The sequence below is a fragment of the Oryx dammah genome, unplaced genomic scaffold (assembly GCF_014754425.2).
Source record: "Oryx dammah isolate SB20612 unplaced genomic scaffold, SCBI_Odam_1.1 HiC_scaffold_4, whole genome shotgun sequence".
Lineage (NCBI taxonomy): Eukaryota > Metazoa > Chordata > Mammalia > Artiodactyla > Bovidae > Oryx > Oryx dammah.
The window spans coordinates 73952341-73970097 of record NW_024070188.1 but is presented as its reverse complement, the minus strand read 5'-3'; the positions used below and the strand labels follow the sequence as shown (position 1 = coordinate 73970097).

At 44.0% G+C, this 17757-nt stretch overlaps 1 protein-coding gene across 3 annotated transcripts in view; it reads right to left on the bottom strand.

The window, feature by feature from the left end:
* The window catches only part of LOC120862608 (UL16-binding protein 1-like), a 42542-nt gene that overhangs the window by 14447 nt on the left and 10338 nt on the right, over positions 1-17757 (bottom strand). For all 3 annotated transcript variants that reach the window (XM_040238674.1, XM_040238675.1, XM_040238673.1), the window contains exon 2: positions 8915-9014. In XM_040238674.1, coding sequence (XP_040094608.1) covers positions 8915-8957 — 43 coding nt within the window. In that variant the 5' untranslated portion in view covers positions 8958-9014. The remainder of the gene's footprint in view (positions 1-8914; positions 9015-17757) is intronic.

The following is a 17757-nucleotide window of genomic DNA, read 5'->3' as shown; positions in this document are numbered from 1 at the left end:
AGTAGGGAAGGGACCTGCTGGTCTTCAATGGCTGAGAGGAACAGGGAAGGGGCCGACTTCCCTCAGCAGTAGTAAGAAGGAACCAGAGAGTCTCAGGGAAGGGATCTCCTTCCCTTCAGCAGTAGCAAACAGGGACCAGAGAGCAGCAGGGACGGACCTGCTGGTTCTTGAAGGGCCGAGAGCAGTAGGGAAGGGACGTACTTCCCTTTTGCAGTAGTAAGAAGGGTCCAGACACAGGAGGGGAGGGACCTGCTGGTCCTCCAAGGGCTGTGAGCAGTGGGAAGGACCTACTTCCCTCAGCAGTAGTAAGAAGGAACCAGAGAGCATTTCAGAAGGGACCTGCTGATCCTTCGTGCCTGAGAACAGTAGAGAAGTGGACTACTTCCCTTCAGCAGTAGTAAGAAAGGACGAGAGAAGAGTAGGGAAATTACCTACTTCCCTTCAGCATTAGTAAGAAGAGACCAGAGGCAGTAGGGAAGGGACCTGGTGGTCCTTCAAGGGCAGAGAGCAGTAGGGAAGGGATCTACTTCAGTTCATCAGTAGTACGAAGGGACCAGAAGGGGCTCTGTGCACAGATCATCAATACAGTTTAGTTGCCCAGTCGTGTCTGACTCTTTGCGACCCCATGAACCGCAGCACGCCAGGCCTCCCTGTCCATCACCAACTCCCAGACTTCACCCAAACCATGTCCAATGTGTTGGTGATGCCATCCAACCATCTCATCCTCTGTCATCCCCTTCTCCTCCTGCCCTCAATCTTTCTCAGCATCAGGGTCTTCTCAAATGAGTCAGCTCTTCCTATCAGGTGGCCAAAATATTGGAGTTTCATCTTCAACATCAGTCCTTCAAATGAACACTCAGGACTGATCATCTTTAGGATGGACTTGTTGGATCTCCTTGCAGTCCAAGGGACTTTCAAGAGTCTTCTCCAATACCACAGTTCAAAAGCATCAATTCTTCAACACTCAGCTTTCTTAATACTCCAACTCTCACATCCATACATGACCACTGGAAAAACCATAGCCTTGACTAGATGGACCTTTGTTGACAAAGTAATGTCTCTGCTTTTTAATATGTTGTCTCAGTTGATCATAACTTTTCTTCCACGGAGTAAGCATCTTTTAATTTCATGGCTGCAATCACCATCTGCAGTGAGTTTGGAGCTCAGAAAAATAAAGTCTGACACTGTTTCCACTGTTTCCCCATCTATTTCCCATGAAGTGATGGGACCGGATGCCATGATCTTCGTTTTCTGAATGTTGAGCTTTAAGCCAACTTTTTCACTCTCCTCTTTCACTTTCATCAAGAGGCTCTTTAATTCTTCTTCCCTTTCTGCCATAAGGGTGGTGTTATCTGCATATCTGAGGTTATTGATATTTCTCCCAGCAATCTTGATTCCAGCTTGTGCTTCTTCCTGCCCAGTGTTTCTCATGATGTACTCTGCAGATAAGTTAAATAAGCAGGGTGACGATTTACAGCTTTGACAGACTCCTTGTCCTATTTGGAACCAGTCTGTTGTTTCATGTCCAGTTCTAACTGTTGCTTCCTGACCTGCATATAGGTTTCTCAAGAGGCGGGTCAAGTGCTCTGGTATTCCCATCTCTCTCAGAATTTTCCACAGTTTCTTGTGATCCACACAGTCAAAGGCTTTGGCATAGTCAACAAAGCAGAAATAGATGTTTTTCTGGAACTCTTTTGCTTTTTCCATGATGCAGCGGATGTTGGCAATTTGATCTCTGGTTCCTCTGCCTTTTCTAAAACCAGCTTGAACATCTGGAAGTTCATGGTTCATGTATTGCTGAAGCCTGGTGCGGGAGCCCGGCGGCTGCGACAGGGGACAGGAGCAAGGCAGCTGCCTCGGCGGCGCAGAAGGGCAGATCATGGGCTTGTGGTTTTTAGGGCGGCTCTGGTTCCCTTCCCCGGGCGCCAGAACTCCCACTTCCTGGGGCCGGGCTGAGCCCTGTCGGGGGTGGGGGGTGGGGGGGCCCTCAACAGCATTTCCTGTAGCGTTCTGGCCCCCTTTTCTCCTAGCGTCACCTCCCAAACTCCCTGCATTACTGCTTCACCCAAGGCACCCCTGTTCTGGCCCGGAGAGCCCGCAAGTAAGGACCCAGGGGAGGGAAAAAAGGAGAGGGCGGCGGTGCCACCCAGCAAGAAGTTTCGCGAATCCCCGCGCACCCAACTTCCTCGTGCCGCCACCCCCCTCCCTCCCCGCACCCACCCCGCGGCAGCTTCATCCCGGAACTCACCCCCGGCGCCCGGAGTCCCGCTGAACCAGACAATGAGAAGCAAGTCCAGGAAGCCAAGACGGGTCTCGGGGCCACCCATCTCTCCCTTTGTCACCTGGATCTCGATTTTGCAGGCGTGGAGGATGCCAGGTCAGGGGAGCCGATCCTTTCTGGGGAGGCAGACACTGCGCTTCTGGCGCTGCCGGCGCTGCTCCGCCCGCACGCCCCGCCCCGGGACAGGCCCGTGCGGTCATTAACCTGCGGCTTCCCCAGACTGCTAGCTCGCAGCCAGGGTGTTGCCTCTTCCTCCTCTTCCCACTTGTTGGAGGCGTTTCGTGGGCTGATAGCCAGAATATTCCTAGTTTGATCATTTTGATCTCCCTAATTAATAGAAATTGATCAGAGGTCGTCAAGGAAGAATTTCTGGCAAGCAGGTCATGGAGGGGAAAGTTCAGGGCTTCCTACTTCCGCATCTTGAGCTTGCCTTGGATGATCCCTGACCTTTTCATTGTATTGAGTTTCCTTAAGGTTTTTCATACCATCTTATAAAAACTTGAAGGAACTTTTCAGCCAACCCAGGTATTGTTTCCGGTGCCAGTTCAGGTGGCAAACTTAATTGATAAACGTCGTCTGTGTCCTGACCAGTCTATTGATCTGCCCTTCTCTCATCTCTCTCCCTCTACTCCGGCTTCCTGAGTCCCAGAGACACAACAGTATTGAAATTAGGCCAGTTCATCACTCTGCAAGTTTGCTTCGGTCCCATTTGTTTATTTTTCCTTCAAAATTTCAATGCCGATGCATTTTGAAGAAGGATTCTGTGTAATTCTACAGGTTGTTTGCCTCTCCTTTTTTTTTTTGTATAAATATACAAAAACTTTGAAAATTACATGAGTTATAATGATCCAGTATTATTTGTCATTCAAAAAAAAAAAACCAAAACAACTTTCTCTTGCTCCCAGCAACCATCCAAGGGGAATTAAAGTTCCTGAAAGAAGGCCGATTCAAGATGGCTTTCTACTTTGGTAGAAACAGAAAAAAAAAAAGATGAGAAAAAGCAATAAAGAAATGGATCCTCATCAAACTTATATACTTTTGCACAGCAAAGTAAACCATAAACAAAACAAAAAAGGCAAACTACAGACTGGGAGAAAAGATTTGCAAATGATGCAGCTGATAAGGGGTTAATTTCCAAAATATATGAAAAGCTGTTACAACTCAATAATAAAGACAGGGAACCCAATCAAAGAATGGGCAGAAGATCTAAATAGACATTTCTCCAAAGAAGGCATACACATGGCCAATAGGCATGTGAATAGATGCTCAATATCAATATTTATTATTTTTAATTAATTAATTTTAAAATTTTATTTTATATTGATTGGAGTATATAGTTGATTAAAAATGTGTTAGTTTCAGGTGTATAGCAAAGTGATTAAATTAATCATATACATGTATCTATTTTTTTACAAATTCTTTTCCCATTTATGCTATTACAGAATTTGGAGCAGAGTTCCCTATGCCACACAATAAGTCCTTGTTATCTATTTTAAGGACAGTAGTGTGTATGTGTCAGTCCTAACCTCCCAGTTTGTCTCTCTCCATCACCTTTCACCTCTGGATCTATGCCCAGGAGAGGGACTGCTGTATCATATCGTAGCTCTGAACCTGCCTGCAGTGCAGGAGACCTGGGTTTAATCCCTGGGTCAGGTCCTGACCCAGACAGTAGGAGCCATTTGGCTTTTTAACAAGTAGGATAGGCGTGTTATAAGGAGAGTGAGTAGGGCACAAGAGACCCTGACGCAGCAGCTTAGAGATGTTGGGTTTTAATCCCTGTTGATGTATTTGGGAAATAGGATATTGAGGTTGATTGGGAAACTTTGTTGGATCTTTTAGACAAATATAAATGGGAGTATGGTGCGAGGCGATGGAGGGGTTATCAGTATCCCGGACTATAGGGTTTACAGACGAGGAAGGTAGTGGGGGAGGTAAAGAAATAGTAGGTTCGAGAAGCAGTAGCCAGGCCAGGTCAGGAGAAAGATTTGGAACAGTGAGCAAAGCCTTGAATTTGGAGAGTAGATCCCTTCCAAGGATTGGAGTGGGGCAATTTGGGAGTACGAGGAAAGAATGAGAGAATGGGGTATTTTGAAGTGTGCAAGGCAGAGGCTTGGTAATCTGTGGTGTAGGCTCTAAACCGTCACCCCCACGACAGAGATCTGAAAGACTTTAGTTTTTCTGGAACAAGCAGGCGTGGCAGAACAGGTGGCCTCTGTGTTGATAAGAAAAGAGATTGGCTTCCCTGCCACTGTGAGATACCCTGGACTCCGTAAAGGTGATGAGAGTTGGGGCCTCGGGCCCTGGGCACCTTCAGTCTTCAGCAGCCAGTCTGAGGAGCCTGGGCAGAGCTGGGTCTGAGGACTCCTGCTTGGGACCGGGAGGAGATGTCTGGATCCCTAGAGAGGGATTAGGGCAGTCCACCTTCCAATGTCCCTTTATGCCACAATTAGGACATGGACCTGGAGGGGGCCTGGGCTTTGGGCATGAGTGGGCCCAGTGCCCTTCTCTACCACACTTGTAACAGGGCCTAGATGATTTCTTTTCTCTGTCAGAGGATTAAGGTTTGGAGCTGTGTAGAGCAGAGGTTAAGAGATGATATTTAGCCTGATCTCTTTGAGCCTTTACTAGTTTTGCCTGTTCTTCCCATTTATTGAAAAATTTTAAAGCCAAATTTAAAAGATCTCGTTGAGAGGTTTGAGGGCCTTCCTCTCTGCCTTTTTTTAGCTTTTTTTGAATGTCTGGGGATGATTGGGAAATAAAATGGGTATTCAGGACAATAGTACCTTCTTTTGAAGTTGGATCTAATTTTGTATATTTTTGAAGGGACAGAATTCTAGCTAGGTTAACAGAACAATGCCTTCTGTTAATCTAGCTAGAATTTGTGCTGCATTTTCATCTGGTCTTTGAGTTATTTCTCTGAGTTTACCAAAGTTAACAGCCTTATGTCCTACTTTTTGGAGGGCTGTAGTAAGGCAAGTCACCATGTGATTATGGGCTGTTCACCCCAGATGCCCTGCCTGGTAGGCCCAATCAGAGTTGTCCCTGGGAATGGCAGCTAGATCTACAGGTTTAGTACCATCAGTTTGATGTATTTCATGGGCATGAGCCTGAGAAGCTTGGGAGACTTGTTGTTTCTCTTCTGGGAGGAGGGTAGAAGAGAGTATAATGTAAATATCATGCCAGGTCAAGTCATAAGACTGGGTGAAGTATTTAAATTATTTTAAATAAAAGTGTCCCTTGAGAGTCCCTTGGACAGCAAGGAGATCTAACCAGTCCATCCTAAAGGAAATCAATCCTGAACATTAGCTGAAGCTCTAATACTTTGGTCACCTGATGCAAAGAACTGACTCATTGGAAAAGACCCTGATGCTAGGAAAGATTGAAGGCAGGAGGATAAGGGGACAACAGAGGATGAGATGGTTGGATGGCATCACCAACTCGATGGACATGAGTCTGAGTAAGCTCTGGGAGTTGGTGATGGACAGGGAAGCCTGGTGTGCTACAGTCCATGGGGTCTCAAAGAGTCAGACATGACTGAGCGACTGAACTGAACTGAAACAAGTGTCAGGATCAGAGGAAAAAGAGCCAAGATGTTTCTTGATTTGAGATAAATCTGAGAGGGAGAATGAGACGTGTACCCGAACAATGCCTTCTGTACCAGCCACCTCTACTAAGGGAAGGAGGGGAACAGGAGAGATTCAGGGTCCTGTTTCTTTAAGGCCCTTTGCAGCCAGGTGTGAGGAGGGGATTTAGGGAGGTCGGGATGGGGCTTGAGACTCTGGTAGCAGGGGTGGATCAAAGCCCCAGAGCCTCTTCCAAACAGGCTTGGAGGGAGGGTGAGAAGTGGTGGCAGCCTGCATCTGAGAACAAGAGGAGAGGGGGAACCTAAGATGGAGGTTGGGGAACCTAAGATGGAGGTTGGGGAACCGGGTCTGCTACGATGGGATTAGAGGCGACTGGAGGTGCACTGTGGTCAGAAGGCTCAAAAGAAGAGGAAGAAAAATCCGAACAGGGATCAGGAGATATAGTATTGGGGGGATGTGGCCCAGGATGGGCTGAAAGTATCTGAGGAGTAGAATAGGAAGTACAGAGAGGGCCAAGGGTGGGAAGCAAAGAAAGCCTGAACATAAGGGATCTCTGACCACTTGCCATTTTGGTGGCCAAAGCTATAGAGGTCCCATAAAGTACTGGAATGGAGAGTTCTGTTTTCTGGCCTTTGGAACCTAATATCCAGTTGAGATTGTGGCCAGACAGTGTTAGAGTGATAAGTGAGTCGCATTGGCCTTATCTCTCCTTGAAAACCCAAGGTTTTTGGGTTTGGGAGAAGGCAGCCTAAAGGGGTAGATTTTGTAGGTTGGGACTGAGAATTTCCCATTATAGACAAATAGGGAGGGAGGGCAAACTGGGGCGAGAGAAAAAAGAGGAGAAAGGTCTCAGAGAAAAGGCGTACCCACTCTCATGGGCTTCTCAGACAGCCAGACAGCGGCAGGGTCTACCTTGAAATCAGTTCAGTTCAGTCACTCAGTCGTATCTGACTCTGTGACCCCATGGACTGCAGTACGCCAGGCTTCCCTGTCCATCACCAACTCCTGGAGTTTATTCAAACTCATGTCCATCGAATCCATGATCCCATCCAACCACCTCCTCCTCTGTCATCCCCTTCTCCTCCTGCCTTTAATCTTTCCCAGCATCAGGGTATTTTCAAATGAGTCAGTTCTTCACATCAGGTGGCCAAAGGATTGGAGTTTCAGCTTCAGCATCAGTCCTTCCAATGAATATTCAGGATTGATTTCCTTCAGGATGGACTGGTTAGATCTCCTTGCTGTCCAAGGGACTCTCAAGAGCCTTCTCCAACACCACACAACAATTCAAAAGCACCAGTTCTTCGGTGCTCAGCATTTTATTCTTTTTTTTTTAAATGGGCGTCCCCTATTTCAAAGTGGGACCAGGACCCAAGGGCCGAGGGGATCCTCTGCCTAGCTCTAGGGCTTCAAAAACCAGACCAGAGAAAGAGGATCCCAGAGAGCAGGAATTCACTCACCCTTGCAGCTGATGAAATTAGAGCCTGTGTGTGGATGTCATCCAGGAAGGCAAGTGGAGAGTCCCATCCTGGGGACTCCCTCAGTTTCTTAGTGAGGTCCAAGGGAGGGAACCACCAAAGGTGGGCTCAGGAGGGGAGCCCACCTAGCCGCAGTGGGTCTTCCCTCCCATGTTTCAGTACCAGAAACATAAGGCAAACACGATGAAAAAGAGAGTGAGCCAGGCATTCAAGCAGAGAAAGATTTATTATAGGAAGAAAGACAGAAACTGACTGGCTATAGAGAGAAACCAGTGCTCTCTTTTTACAGCCAACCCTTCTTATACCCTATGGATGGGAAATTGTGCCCTGGAGGAAGGGGGCCTCAGTTTGTCTTTAGCCTGCAGCTGGGGTCTTATGGTCACTTAGTTGAAGGGGTCTCACGCTCGGGTGGTCACGCAGTCTTGAGAAACTGGCACCAGCAGGGGAAAACAGGATGTCGCCTTAAGGAAGGTACAGTCTGCCCCCCAGGGCAATGTGGCCACTGTGACTTCATCCCTTGATTGTCAGTCACCACAATGGGCCATATTCTAACAATACGCTATGAGCCCCTTGCGAACTGTAACATGTGCAATGTTTTTCTAAGTTGGATCCCACCGCAGAGGCCTATAGGTACATGTTCACACTTATTATGGGGGGCCTCCCTTTTTGACCTCCAAGAAGCCTTCCTGCACATGTGCACACAGGGAAGTCTTCCTCAACCTCAGGAGTGGGCACCTTATCTCTGCTTCAGCAGAGCTCCACTTTTGCCACTAACTTTGTCCTTGGAGTGAGAACAAAGCTTGAATTTTATCCCACCTGACAAATACCAGGTGTCCAGCCCAGAGGCCCACTGTTGCCTGCCTCACCAGAACCCAGGTCGGTACCACTTCTGGGGATCCACCCCTAACAGAAGCACAGGACCTGGAAGAGCAGGAGGGGCTGCGGCTTCAGGCCTGGCCGCCCATCCCTGTGCCCTTAGGTGAAGCTGAGGCTCCTGCCTCTGCCTTGTCTCTGGAGCAAGGCTGCGTGATGCTTTTTCTCTCTCCTAGAATTGGTCATTGTTCTGCAGAGCTGGGTCCCCTCAGCCAAGGAGGAGGGAACTCTGTCTTGGTGAAGGAAGAAGATGAGTCTTTCTCATCCTTCCCTCAATCTTCTGAGTCAGGTGCTTGGGGCTTTGCCTGTTTCTTTTTCAGATGTGCGTGTGTCTGTCTGTCTGATTTCCAGGTGTGTTTAGAGGGGTCTGTAGATAAGCCGGAGGTACCAGGGAGTTGTCCCCTCCCAGTGTTTGAGAGAGAGCCTGGCCCTCTGTCAACAGAAATAACCAAGAAACAATTTATAATAAGAATAGAAAAGAGTTCTGTTGGAGTGAAACGAACAACTAGCCCAGTGGCCAGCTTTCATATTACTCAGAACATGCTCCAGAGAAGCAGGGTTTTCTGCACAGTCTTATATCTTGTCAGAACAAAGAACATTAAAAAAGTGAAGCTTATATTTCTCCAGTGATTCAAAAAAGAACAGACCAGCATGTACTCATCCAGTTGGTACAGCCTTGGCCTCTGGGAAGGGCGATTTACCCTCAAAGAAGGACCAGCACTGGAATCCCAGGAGGAAGGTCATTTAATTCTTCATTTTTAGCATGGACATTCTTTCCTTCTGGTCAGGGTGTCCTTTTCCTTAGTAATTAAAGCAGACGTACAATGTATGTTTGATAAGCCACAAACAGGCTATCTTAACTAACATAAAATTCAAGTGAACTCATGTATAAGCCAGAATGACTTCCCTATATTCCAATATGTGAAAATCTCTTTCATCACTACTCTGGAATCTTGCCTCTTAGACCCCAAGGTAGATCCCTCCTGGCACTGCGCCTTTCTCTGGATCTTCTGGAAAGCAGACCCTTGGTTTATAACTCCTCCCTCTAGTCTTCCTCTTCACTCTGCCTTTTGCTGTGTCCTACCTTCTTCCCCAGGAGGCCTCTGGCCACCCTGTGCTCCATGTTCATTTACCTCGTTTTCCAGGATGTTCTGCCTCTTCACTATCCACTGAACATCCTGTGTGTCCAGACAGACTGTGAGCCTTTGGAGGATACGTGTGTTAGTAGCTCAGGCATGTCTGATTGTTTGCAAGCCCACTGACTGTAGCCCAGCAGGGATTTTCCAGGTAAGAATACTGGCATGGGTTGCCATTTCCTTCTCCAGGGGATCTTCCCAACCCAGGGATCCAACTTGCGCCTCCAACATTGCAGGCAGATTCTTTATTGTTGAGCCACCTGGAAGCCCTGGTGGAGGACAGACCCTGTCATAATTCTTCCCACACCCTACCTCATGCTCTGCTTATAGTAGCTGCTCCCCCAACGTCTGACCATGGGAATGCACCTGGCAACCGTGAACACGCACTCAGTGATCTGCAGAATTTGCCATTTTTTCTGAACCTTAGAAAGTCAGAGGAGTTAGGGCTGAGGATTTGGGGGCTGAGACCGCTGGGACCCAGAATGGAGGCCCCTCCCACTGGTGGCCCAGCCCTTCAGAGGTTTCCTTGTGGTCTCAGGGACACTGGGGACATAAAGCATCCTTTTCTCCCCACCCAGTGCTCACCTAAGTGTTCCTCTCTCAGCTGCTCACTCTCTGGACTACCTTTTCACTCTCCATACTCGTTCCAAACCTGGACAGCGCTGCTTAACTTACATGTTCCCCCTTCTCTTACTTTTCTCCTGATATTCAATAAATAAGATGCATTCAGCTCATAAATCCAGACGGTAGTCCAGGTTTGAGAAGAAGATTTCAAGATGGGATTAACCTACAGGGATTTCATTGAAGAAAACCCCTGTGAGAGAAAAGGAGGAAGTCTGAGGAGGCTTGGGAACCATTCAGATGGACGCAGTTCTGACCCAAAGTGAAGGAGGGAGGGGCGGGAGGAAGGGTGGTGGCATCCCACACTGCCATGTCGTCTGGGGGAAGCTCCATAAGGCTCTCGAGGAATCCATGTCCCCCAGGAAGGGGCCTGCCTCAGCCCCCGAGACTATCAGGCTTACTTCTTGGCTGGGAGCAGACATGGCGAGAATGACCTTGACACAAACACAGCGATGGACTTCAGAGCTCAGCTTGGGGCTTGCGGTCAAGTAAGCACACTGTAGTTCAAGACCTAAGGTACACCTTCTCAAGCCCAACAAGCAAAAGCCAGACAAAGCGCTCAGCTTGAGAAAGAATGAGTTTTTTGTAAATACTGGGGTGTTTCCCTGCTGGCTCAGTGGTAAAGAATCTGCCTGTCAATGCAGCAGACAGGGGTTCATTGTCTGATCCAGGAAGGTTCCAATGCCGCAGAGCAACTAAGCCTTTGTGCCACAACCATTGCTCTAAAGCTGGGGAACCACAACTCCTGAGACCACGTGGTTCAGCTACTGAGCCCTCGCACCTTGGAGCGGTGCGCCAGCAAGAGAAGCCACTGCAAGGAGAAGTCTGTGTACCACAACTGCAGAGTAGCCCCGGCTCTCCATAACTAGAGAAAATCTCTCCATAACGAGAGAAAAGCCTGCATAGCAACGAAGACCCAGCACAGCCACAACTAAATAAATAGATACATAAAATTATTTTATAAAATATTCGTATTGTAGGGGAGGAAAAATAATTTCCCCTCCACCCCTCTGAGTTCTAGGCTCTAATAAAAGACAGGTTAACAAGAGAAAAAGAAACAGAAGTTTCAGTTCAGTTCCGTAGCTTGTGTCTGCCTCTTTGCAACCCCATGGACTGCAGCACGCCAGGCTTCCCTGTCTATCACCAACTCCCAGAATTTACTCAAACTCATGTCCATCGAGTCAGTGATGCCACCCAATCACCTCATCCTCTGTTGTCCCCTTCTCCTGCCTTCAATCTTTCCCAGCATCAGGGTCTTTTCCAGTGAGTCAGTTCTTTGCATCAGGTGGCTAAGTTTATTAACATGTATACCTCATGTATATATGGGAGATACCCACGGAAAAATGAGTATCTCCTTAGAATTCAGACTTAAATACTACCTTTAACTGTACAGCACAGGGAATACAGTCAATATTTTATAACTATAAGTGGAGAATAACATTTTAACATTGTGAGTCACTGCGCTGTACACCTGAAACTTATATAATAGATATCTCAATACCACAATCCAAAAAAGCTTTAATAAATAATAAAGAGCAGTTTATATCATACACACACAAAATATCACATTAATAAGGAAATGAGAGAGGAGAGGGATGTAGGCTTAGGGGAGATAAAAGATGTTTAAGAAAGTGAGAAATGGAATATCTTCTCATATCAGCGAACGAGGATGCTATAGTCACCAGTGATTGCCCAGCCTTCCTACGAGAGCTGGTGACCCTAAGGGCACTCAGAAAGGAGAACACCAGGATCTAGCAGCCATCAGGCTGCAGCCATTATTTAAGGGGCTAGAAAAATTCACATTGAGATATCTGACCAACAGTTATTTGGGGCAAGAGTTAGGCCAAGGGGCCTGACCATCTTGGCTCAACCCCACTCTGGGGATCCCAGAGCTTTTTATATAAAACTAGGTAAAATGGACAGGGAACAAAAGAAAAAAAAAATTCTAATATGCTTCCCCTGAGGCTCAGTGGTAAAGAATCCGCCTGTAATGCAGGTGACATAGGTTTGAACGCTGGGTCAGGATGATCCTCTGGAGAAGGAAACTGCAACCCACTCCAGTATTCTTGCCTGGGAAATCCATGGACAGAGGAGCCATGGGGTCACAAAATGTCGGATGCGACTGAGCTACTGCACAACAACAATAACGATAGAAACTAAAGTTAAAAGGTATACAAGTTAATGGAATTTAGATTAAAGTATATAAAATTGGTATATTTAAATGGATTTATAGAAAATGGTTAAATCTCTTAATTATATTATGAGATAGACATGTTTCACTGGAGAATATTTCTCCTGCATGGTATTATAAGATAAGAGATATAGATTGCCACCCAGGAGATAATAACTAAACGTACTAACCAATAATGTTACCTGAGCCATACAAGAAAGGAAAAAAAAAAAAAAAAAAAACTGGGAACTAACATACAAGGACTAATAAAAATAGTGATTTTGCTTTGGGTTTAATTTGTAAACTCAAAAGGATCTTTGCTAAATACTTTATATAAACCTTTGAAGGCATGGTAAATTAAACTCTAAAGTTCTAAAACAGACAATTAGTAAAAGAAATTTCAGTTTTGTTAAAGATCTTGTCACTGATTTTAATATCTTTAGGTGACAGAACTGTTCTTTAGGAAACTATAAAAGCAACTGGCTTTCTCTTAGAAATCTCTTACAAACCAAAATGTAAATACAAGCCACAAGGACTGAGACTGAGCCTAATTAGCTCCATCAGACAAGACTTGAAACCAAGGAGAAAAGTGGCAGCTTTAAAATTAAAAGCGGTGGGAATGTTCTGTTAACCAAACTGCACAGATAGCAAAGCCTTCGTCATCTGAGCAAACAATGTTAATGCATTTCAGCTGTTCTTTGTAAACTAATAACTTTATATTGTAATACCCGATTCATGGTTAAGCTTTTAAGTGAAGCTATGAGATCTCTGGTTTTGCCTGTATATTTCTGTGTACACATTATACATATGAGATATCTCTGCTTCTAAAAAGTTTTATCAAAATTCGATTTATAAATAACTATTTAATTTTAATAAAAAGCACTTACATTTAAAGACAGTGGCTAAAGTAACTTTCAGGTTCACATGAACTGGCAAATATTCAATATTAAGTTGATATCTAGTATTAATGTTTGTTTGTTCATCTAATTGATATAGACATCTCAGAGTCATCAGAATTATGTAACTCCTTATTGTACCTAGATTTAATACATAAGACCTTACTAGATCTATTATAAGAAAAATAACTTGATATTATGAAATCTGAAAGTAAATGTAAATGAGATAAGAAACATTGGGATAAACTCTTTAAAATAATTAAATTTTAGAAATGTCTACCTAAAATAATCTTTCTAGATATTTGATAACTGAGTTTGAGCAAGCTCCAGGAGTTGGTGATGGACAGGAAAGTCTGGCATGCTGCAGTCCAGGGGGTTGCAAAGAGTCAGACATGACTGAGCAACTGAAATGACTAACTGACTGAAAGTCCTAGAACTGTGTTAATTTAGGTGATCAAAGTTTATTAAATAAAATATACTGAAACATCAATTACTAAATAAAAAAACTAAAGGTATTTAGAAATATCAAAAAAATGTTGCTATCACATCGAGATGTTCTCTATATGAGAACAAAAGTTTTAAAACCTTATGACTGGTGTTTATGATAACCAGTCTATAAAATGCCAGTGTAAAAGACAGTTCATTGCTTAATTCTTAGCTTTTACTAAAAACTAAGGTTTTAAGTGTTGAGGATTCTAATTTAAACATGTCAGTAAAGCTACAAGGAATAATACAGTAACATTTCAGTATATAGTAAGAAGTAAAATATATGTTTTCAGTTAAAAAAGATATGAGAAATGAGATTACATTTTATGGAGGAAAAAAAATTAGCTGGGTGATCATATTTAGATGGAAAAATGAGAGACAGGGTGAATACAGAAAGTGATGAGAGATTATGCAAAGGAAGCCTGAGGAGGAAAAATTTTTATACATAGTTAGGATGAACAACACAAGAGCTAAGTGAAGTTGCTCAGTCGTGTCCGACTCTTTGCGACCCCATGGACTGTAGCCTACCAGGCTTTTCCGTCTATGGGATTTTCCAGGCAAGAATATTGGAGTGGGTTGCCATTTCCTTCTCCAGGAGATCTTCCCAACCGAGGGACTGAACCCGGGTCTCCCGCATTGAAGGCAGATGCTTTACCATCTGAGCCTTGAAGCTAACTAAATGGATTTTGTTAAGTAAGCTAATGCAAGACTGGAATTTGATTTCTCTTTCTGTTAAAAGTGCTCCTGTATGAAAACAAATTGCATGAGTTTCTGTGCCCTTAGGTGAGCCATATTTACTGTTTTTGTGACTTTGGTGAAGTGAATAAGTACTGTTTCAGTGACCTATGATCCTGTTGTGTTTTAAAACTTTTTCTAATATTTCTAACAAACTTCCCAAATAGTAAAATCTAACTAAAACTCCTTTAGCCTCCAGCTGACTCAGAGATGCTTCAAAAAAAAAAAAAAAAAAATCTCTGAGACATCTCAGAGAGAAATACTAAATTAAGTTTATTTTTAATTCAAAAACATTGTCAAGTTATTGAAGGTAAACTTTAGGTTGTAATGTATAGATAAATGTCATTGATATAGATATTCCAAAATTTATCCCTAACATCTGATATGTCCTGATATAATGTTATCAGTCATAACTCTAGTTATTATCATAAAGGGTTATATGTTACAGAAATATCTAAGTTTCCTGCTAATTACATTGTATTCAAAGTTTTAACTATACTATTTTAAATTTGTCCTTCCTAGAGTATTATAATTTTATATTGCTTGTACAAAATAAAGATTTTCGAAAAAAACTCATAAAAAGAACCTGTTTAAACAAATGTAAGTTTCTGATAGCCTTTAAGGTAATGCCACTAAACTGGATAATAAATGACACACTATAAAATATATGTTTTCAGTTCCTGCAGATCAATAGGAGTTAAGTACATGAGACTAAATAGATAAATATAATTTATAACTTTGATTTTAGAAAACATATTAACTTGAATCTGTCTTCCAGTAAACCTTTTTCTCTGATACTGTCACAAGTTGATATATTAAGCCTTTGTAAACAAAGATGAAACATTTAACTTTTTCTCTCTACCTGATACTGGCAAAGTTTGGATTCTCCAGCTGGCTCTCCTATGGATTTGATGGTTTATTACAACTGGATTACAACTAGTGATACTAATCTTTGTTTTAATTTATTTTTCGTTTCCAAACTGTTTATGCCCATGTTTCTACTACACTATGACTCTGTCAATGTTGCTATTAACAGCTGCTGCTGCTGCTGGTGCTAAGCCACTTCAGTCGTGTCCGACTCTGTGTGACCCCACAGACGGCAGCCCACCAGGCTCCTCTGTCCCTGGGATTCTCCAGGCAAGAACACTGGAGTGGGTTGCCATTTCCTTCTCCAATGCATGAAAGTGAAAAGTGAAAGTGAAGATGCTCAGTCGTATCTGACCCTCAGCGACCCCATAGACTGCAGCCTTCCAGGCTCCTCCATCCATGGGATTTTCCAGGCAAGAGTATTGGAGTGGGGTGCCATTGCCTTCTCCAGCTATTAACAGCTACATTACTTATATTCTATTTTATAAGATTGTTGTCTCTTAGAGTGTATAACCAGGCTTCCAACAAACATAACCGTGACTTAAAACAATTAATCAAATATTTAGTTCTGTATGTGATCTATAATTATAATAGTGTGACTCTAGGTATGGGAAAAGAAAAGAAGGGAACTATCTCCTGGATCACAATAGGTTAAAAGACAGAGGACCCAGAAAATCTTTCATTCTCTATAAATGGGTCTAATCCAGAAACCAACACCTGGCGCGATATATCAGCGAAAACCTTCACCTGACCTGGGATGAGCCTCCCAGCACTGTGGGACCAAAATTGGTCATGAAATGTCTCCCAAGTATCAGCCTAATTTCTGACCAAGGGAAAGGACTGGAAAGTGGAATATTTCCTGTTATGTCAGTAAACAAGGATATCACAGTCATCAGCGATTCCGGCCTTCCAGAGCACTCAGGAGGGAAAAGAACACCTGTGTGATATGGCAGGAATCAGGCTGCAGCCACTTGCCACTGGGAGCCCTGAGGAACTCGGAAGGTGAAGACACAGACAGGTGGCCTCAGAGAGCTGAGATGTGTATGAAAGGAATGATTTCAGTGAGCCCAAATTCTTGCATCTTCCCATATATAGGAAAGCACTAAATTCCCTAACTTGAGATATCTGGTTTTCCTTAATTCACAAAAATACTTTTGATGTTCAGACTACCTGCCCTTTGTTGCAAACTTCTACATCACCTGAGTCCCCCCCACTGCCTTCTTGGAAGAGTTCTCTCAAGGCTACTTGAGATGCTGCCTCCCGGATTTATGTCTTTAAAATTTCCACTAAATAAAACAAAGCTGTCAACTTTTAGGTTGTGACTATTTTTAAAGTCAGCAATGGTCAATTGATTTTCAAGTCATGGGCAAAGAAGAGTGTTTTCACAAAAGGTGCTGGGGCAACTGGAGAGTCACATGTAAAAGAATGAGGTTGACCCGCCCCCTTACACCATATACAAAATTAACTCAAATTGGATCATAGACATACATTGAAGAGATAAAACTATGAAAGTCTTAGAAGAAAAGATGAGTGAATCGTTGCCTTTACATTTGGCAAAACTCTTCTTAAATACAATACTAGCCACAAAAGACAACAGGAAAAAAAAAAAGACTTTTTCAAAATTAAAAAAAAAATTGCTTTTTAAAGGATACCATGAAGAAAGTGAAAAAGTGAGAGAAGATATTTGCAAGTCATGTGTCTGGTAGGGCTTCCAGGTGGCTCATTGGTAAAGAATCCGCCTGCCACGCAGGAGACACAAGTTCGATCCTGGATCAGGAAGATTCCCTGGAGGAGGACATAGCAACTCACTCCAGTATTCTTGCCTGGCAAATCCCATGGATAGGGGAGCCTGACGGTCTACAGTCCTTAGCGTCACAAAGAGTCAAACACAACTGAGCGAATGAACACAAGAATGAGCACACATATATCTGGTAAGTGACTGACATCAGAATAGATAAAGAACTCACACTCCATAATGGGTGTGTTCTCTGGACAAGCTCCCAGGGAGGACCCATGGCAGATGATCTAAAAAGTGCTTATGAACCACAACGGATGAAAGGACACTCTGTCACGTCTTATATCATTCTAGTCTCAAAATAACTTTACCATGAAAAACTAACTTTTTTGTTTTTGTTATAAACAAGTGGACTAGAGCATTTCATTTAAGTCATAAACAAGTAGTACAACTTCATTTAAGTCAAAAGCAAGTGGATTTGAAATCAGATCAAACCAATACACAACAGACATTCCATGTGGGAGGCAGTGTGAAGTGAGGGTTGCTGGGGAAGACCGTGTCCCTCGGACCCTGGAGGTTCAAGGTGAACCTGGAACCACTGTTGGGGAGGAGCAGAGAGGGACTGTCCCTAGAAGTGGGGTGGTGCCCTGCGCCCTCTAACTTGTCCCAGACTTGATCACAGACCACCTAGAAAGGCGGTGGGAGTAACGGAACAGTAGGAAGAATAATCGGCCTGCTGCCATGTATTTTATTTAGCTCATCTATTTATTTCAGTTCAGTTCAGTCGCTCAGTCATGTCCGACTCTCTGTGACCCCATGAACCGCAGCACGCCAGGCCTCCCTGGCCATCACCAACTCCCAGAGTCCGCCCAAACCATGTCCATTGAGTCGGTGATGC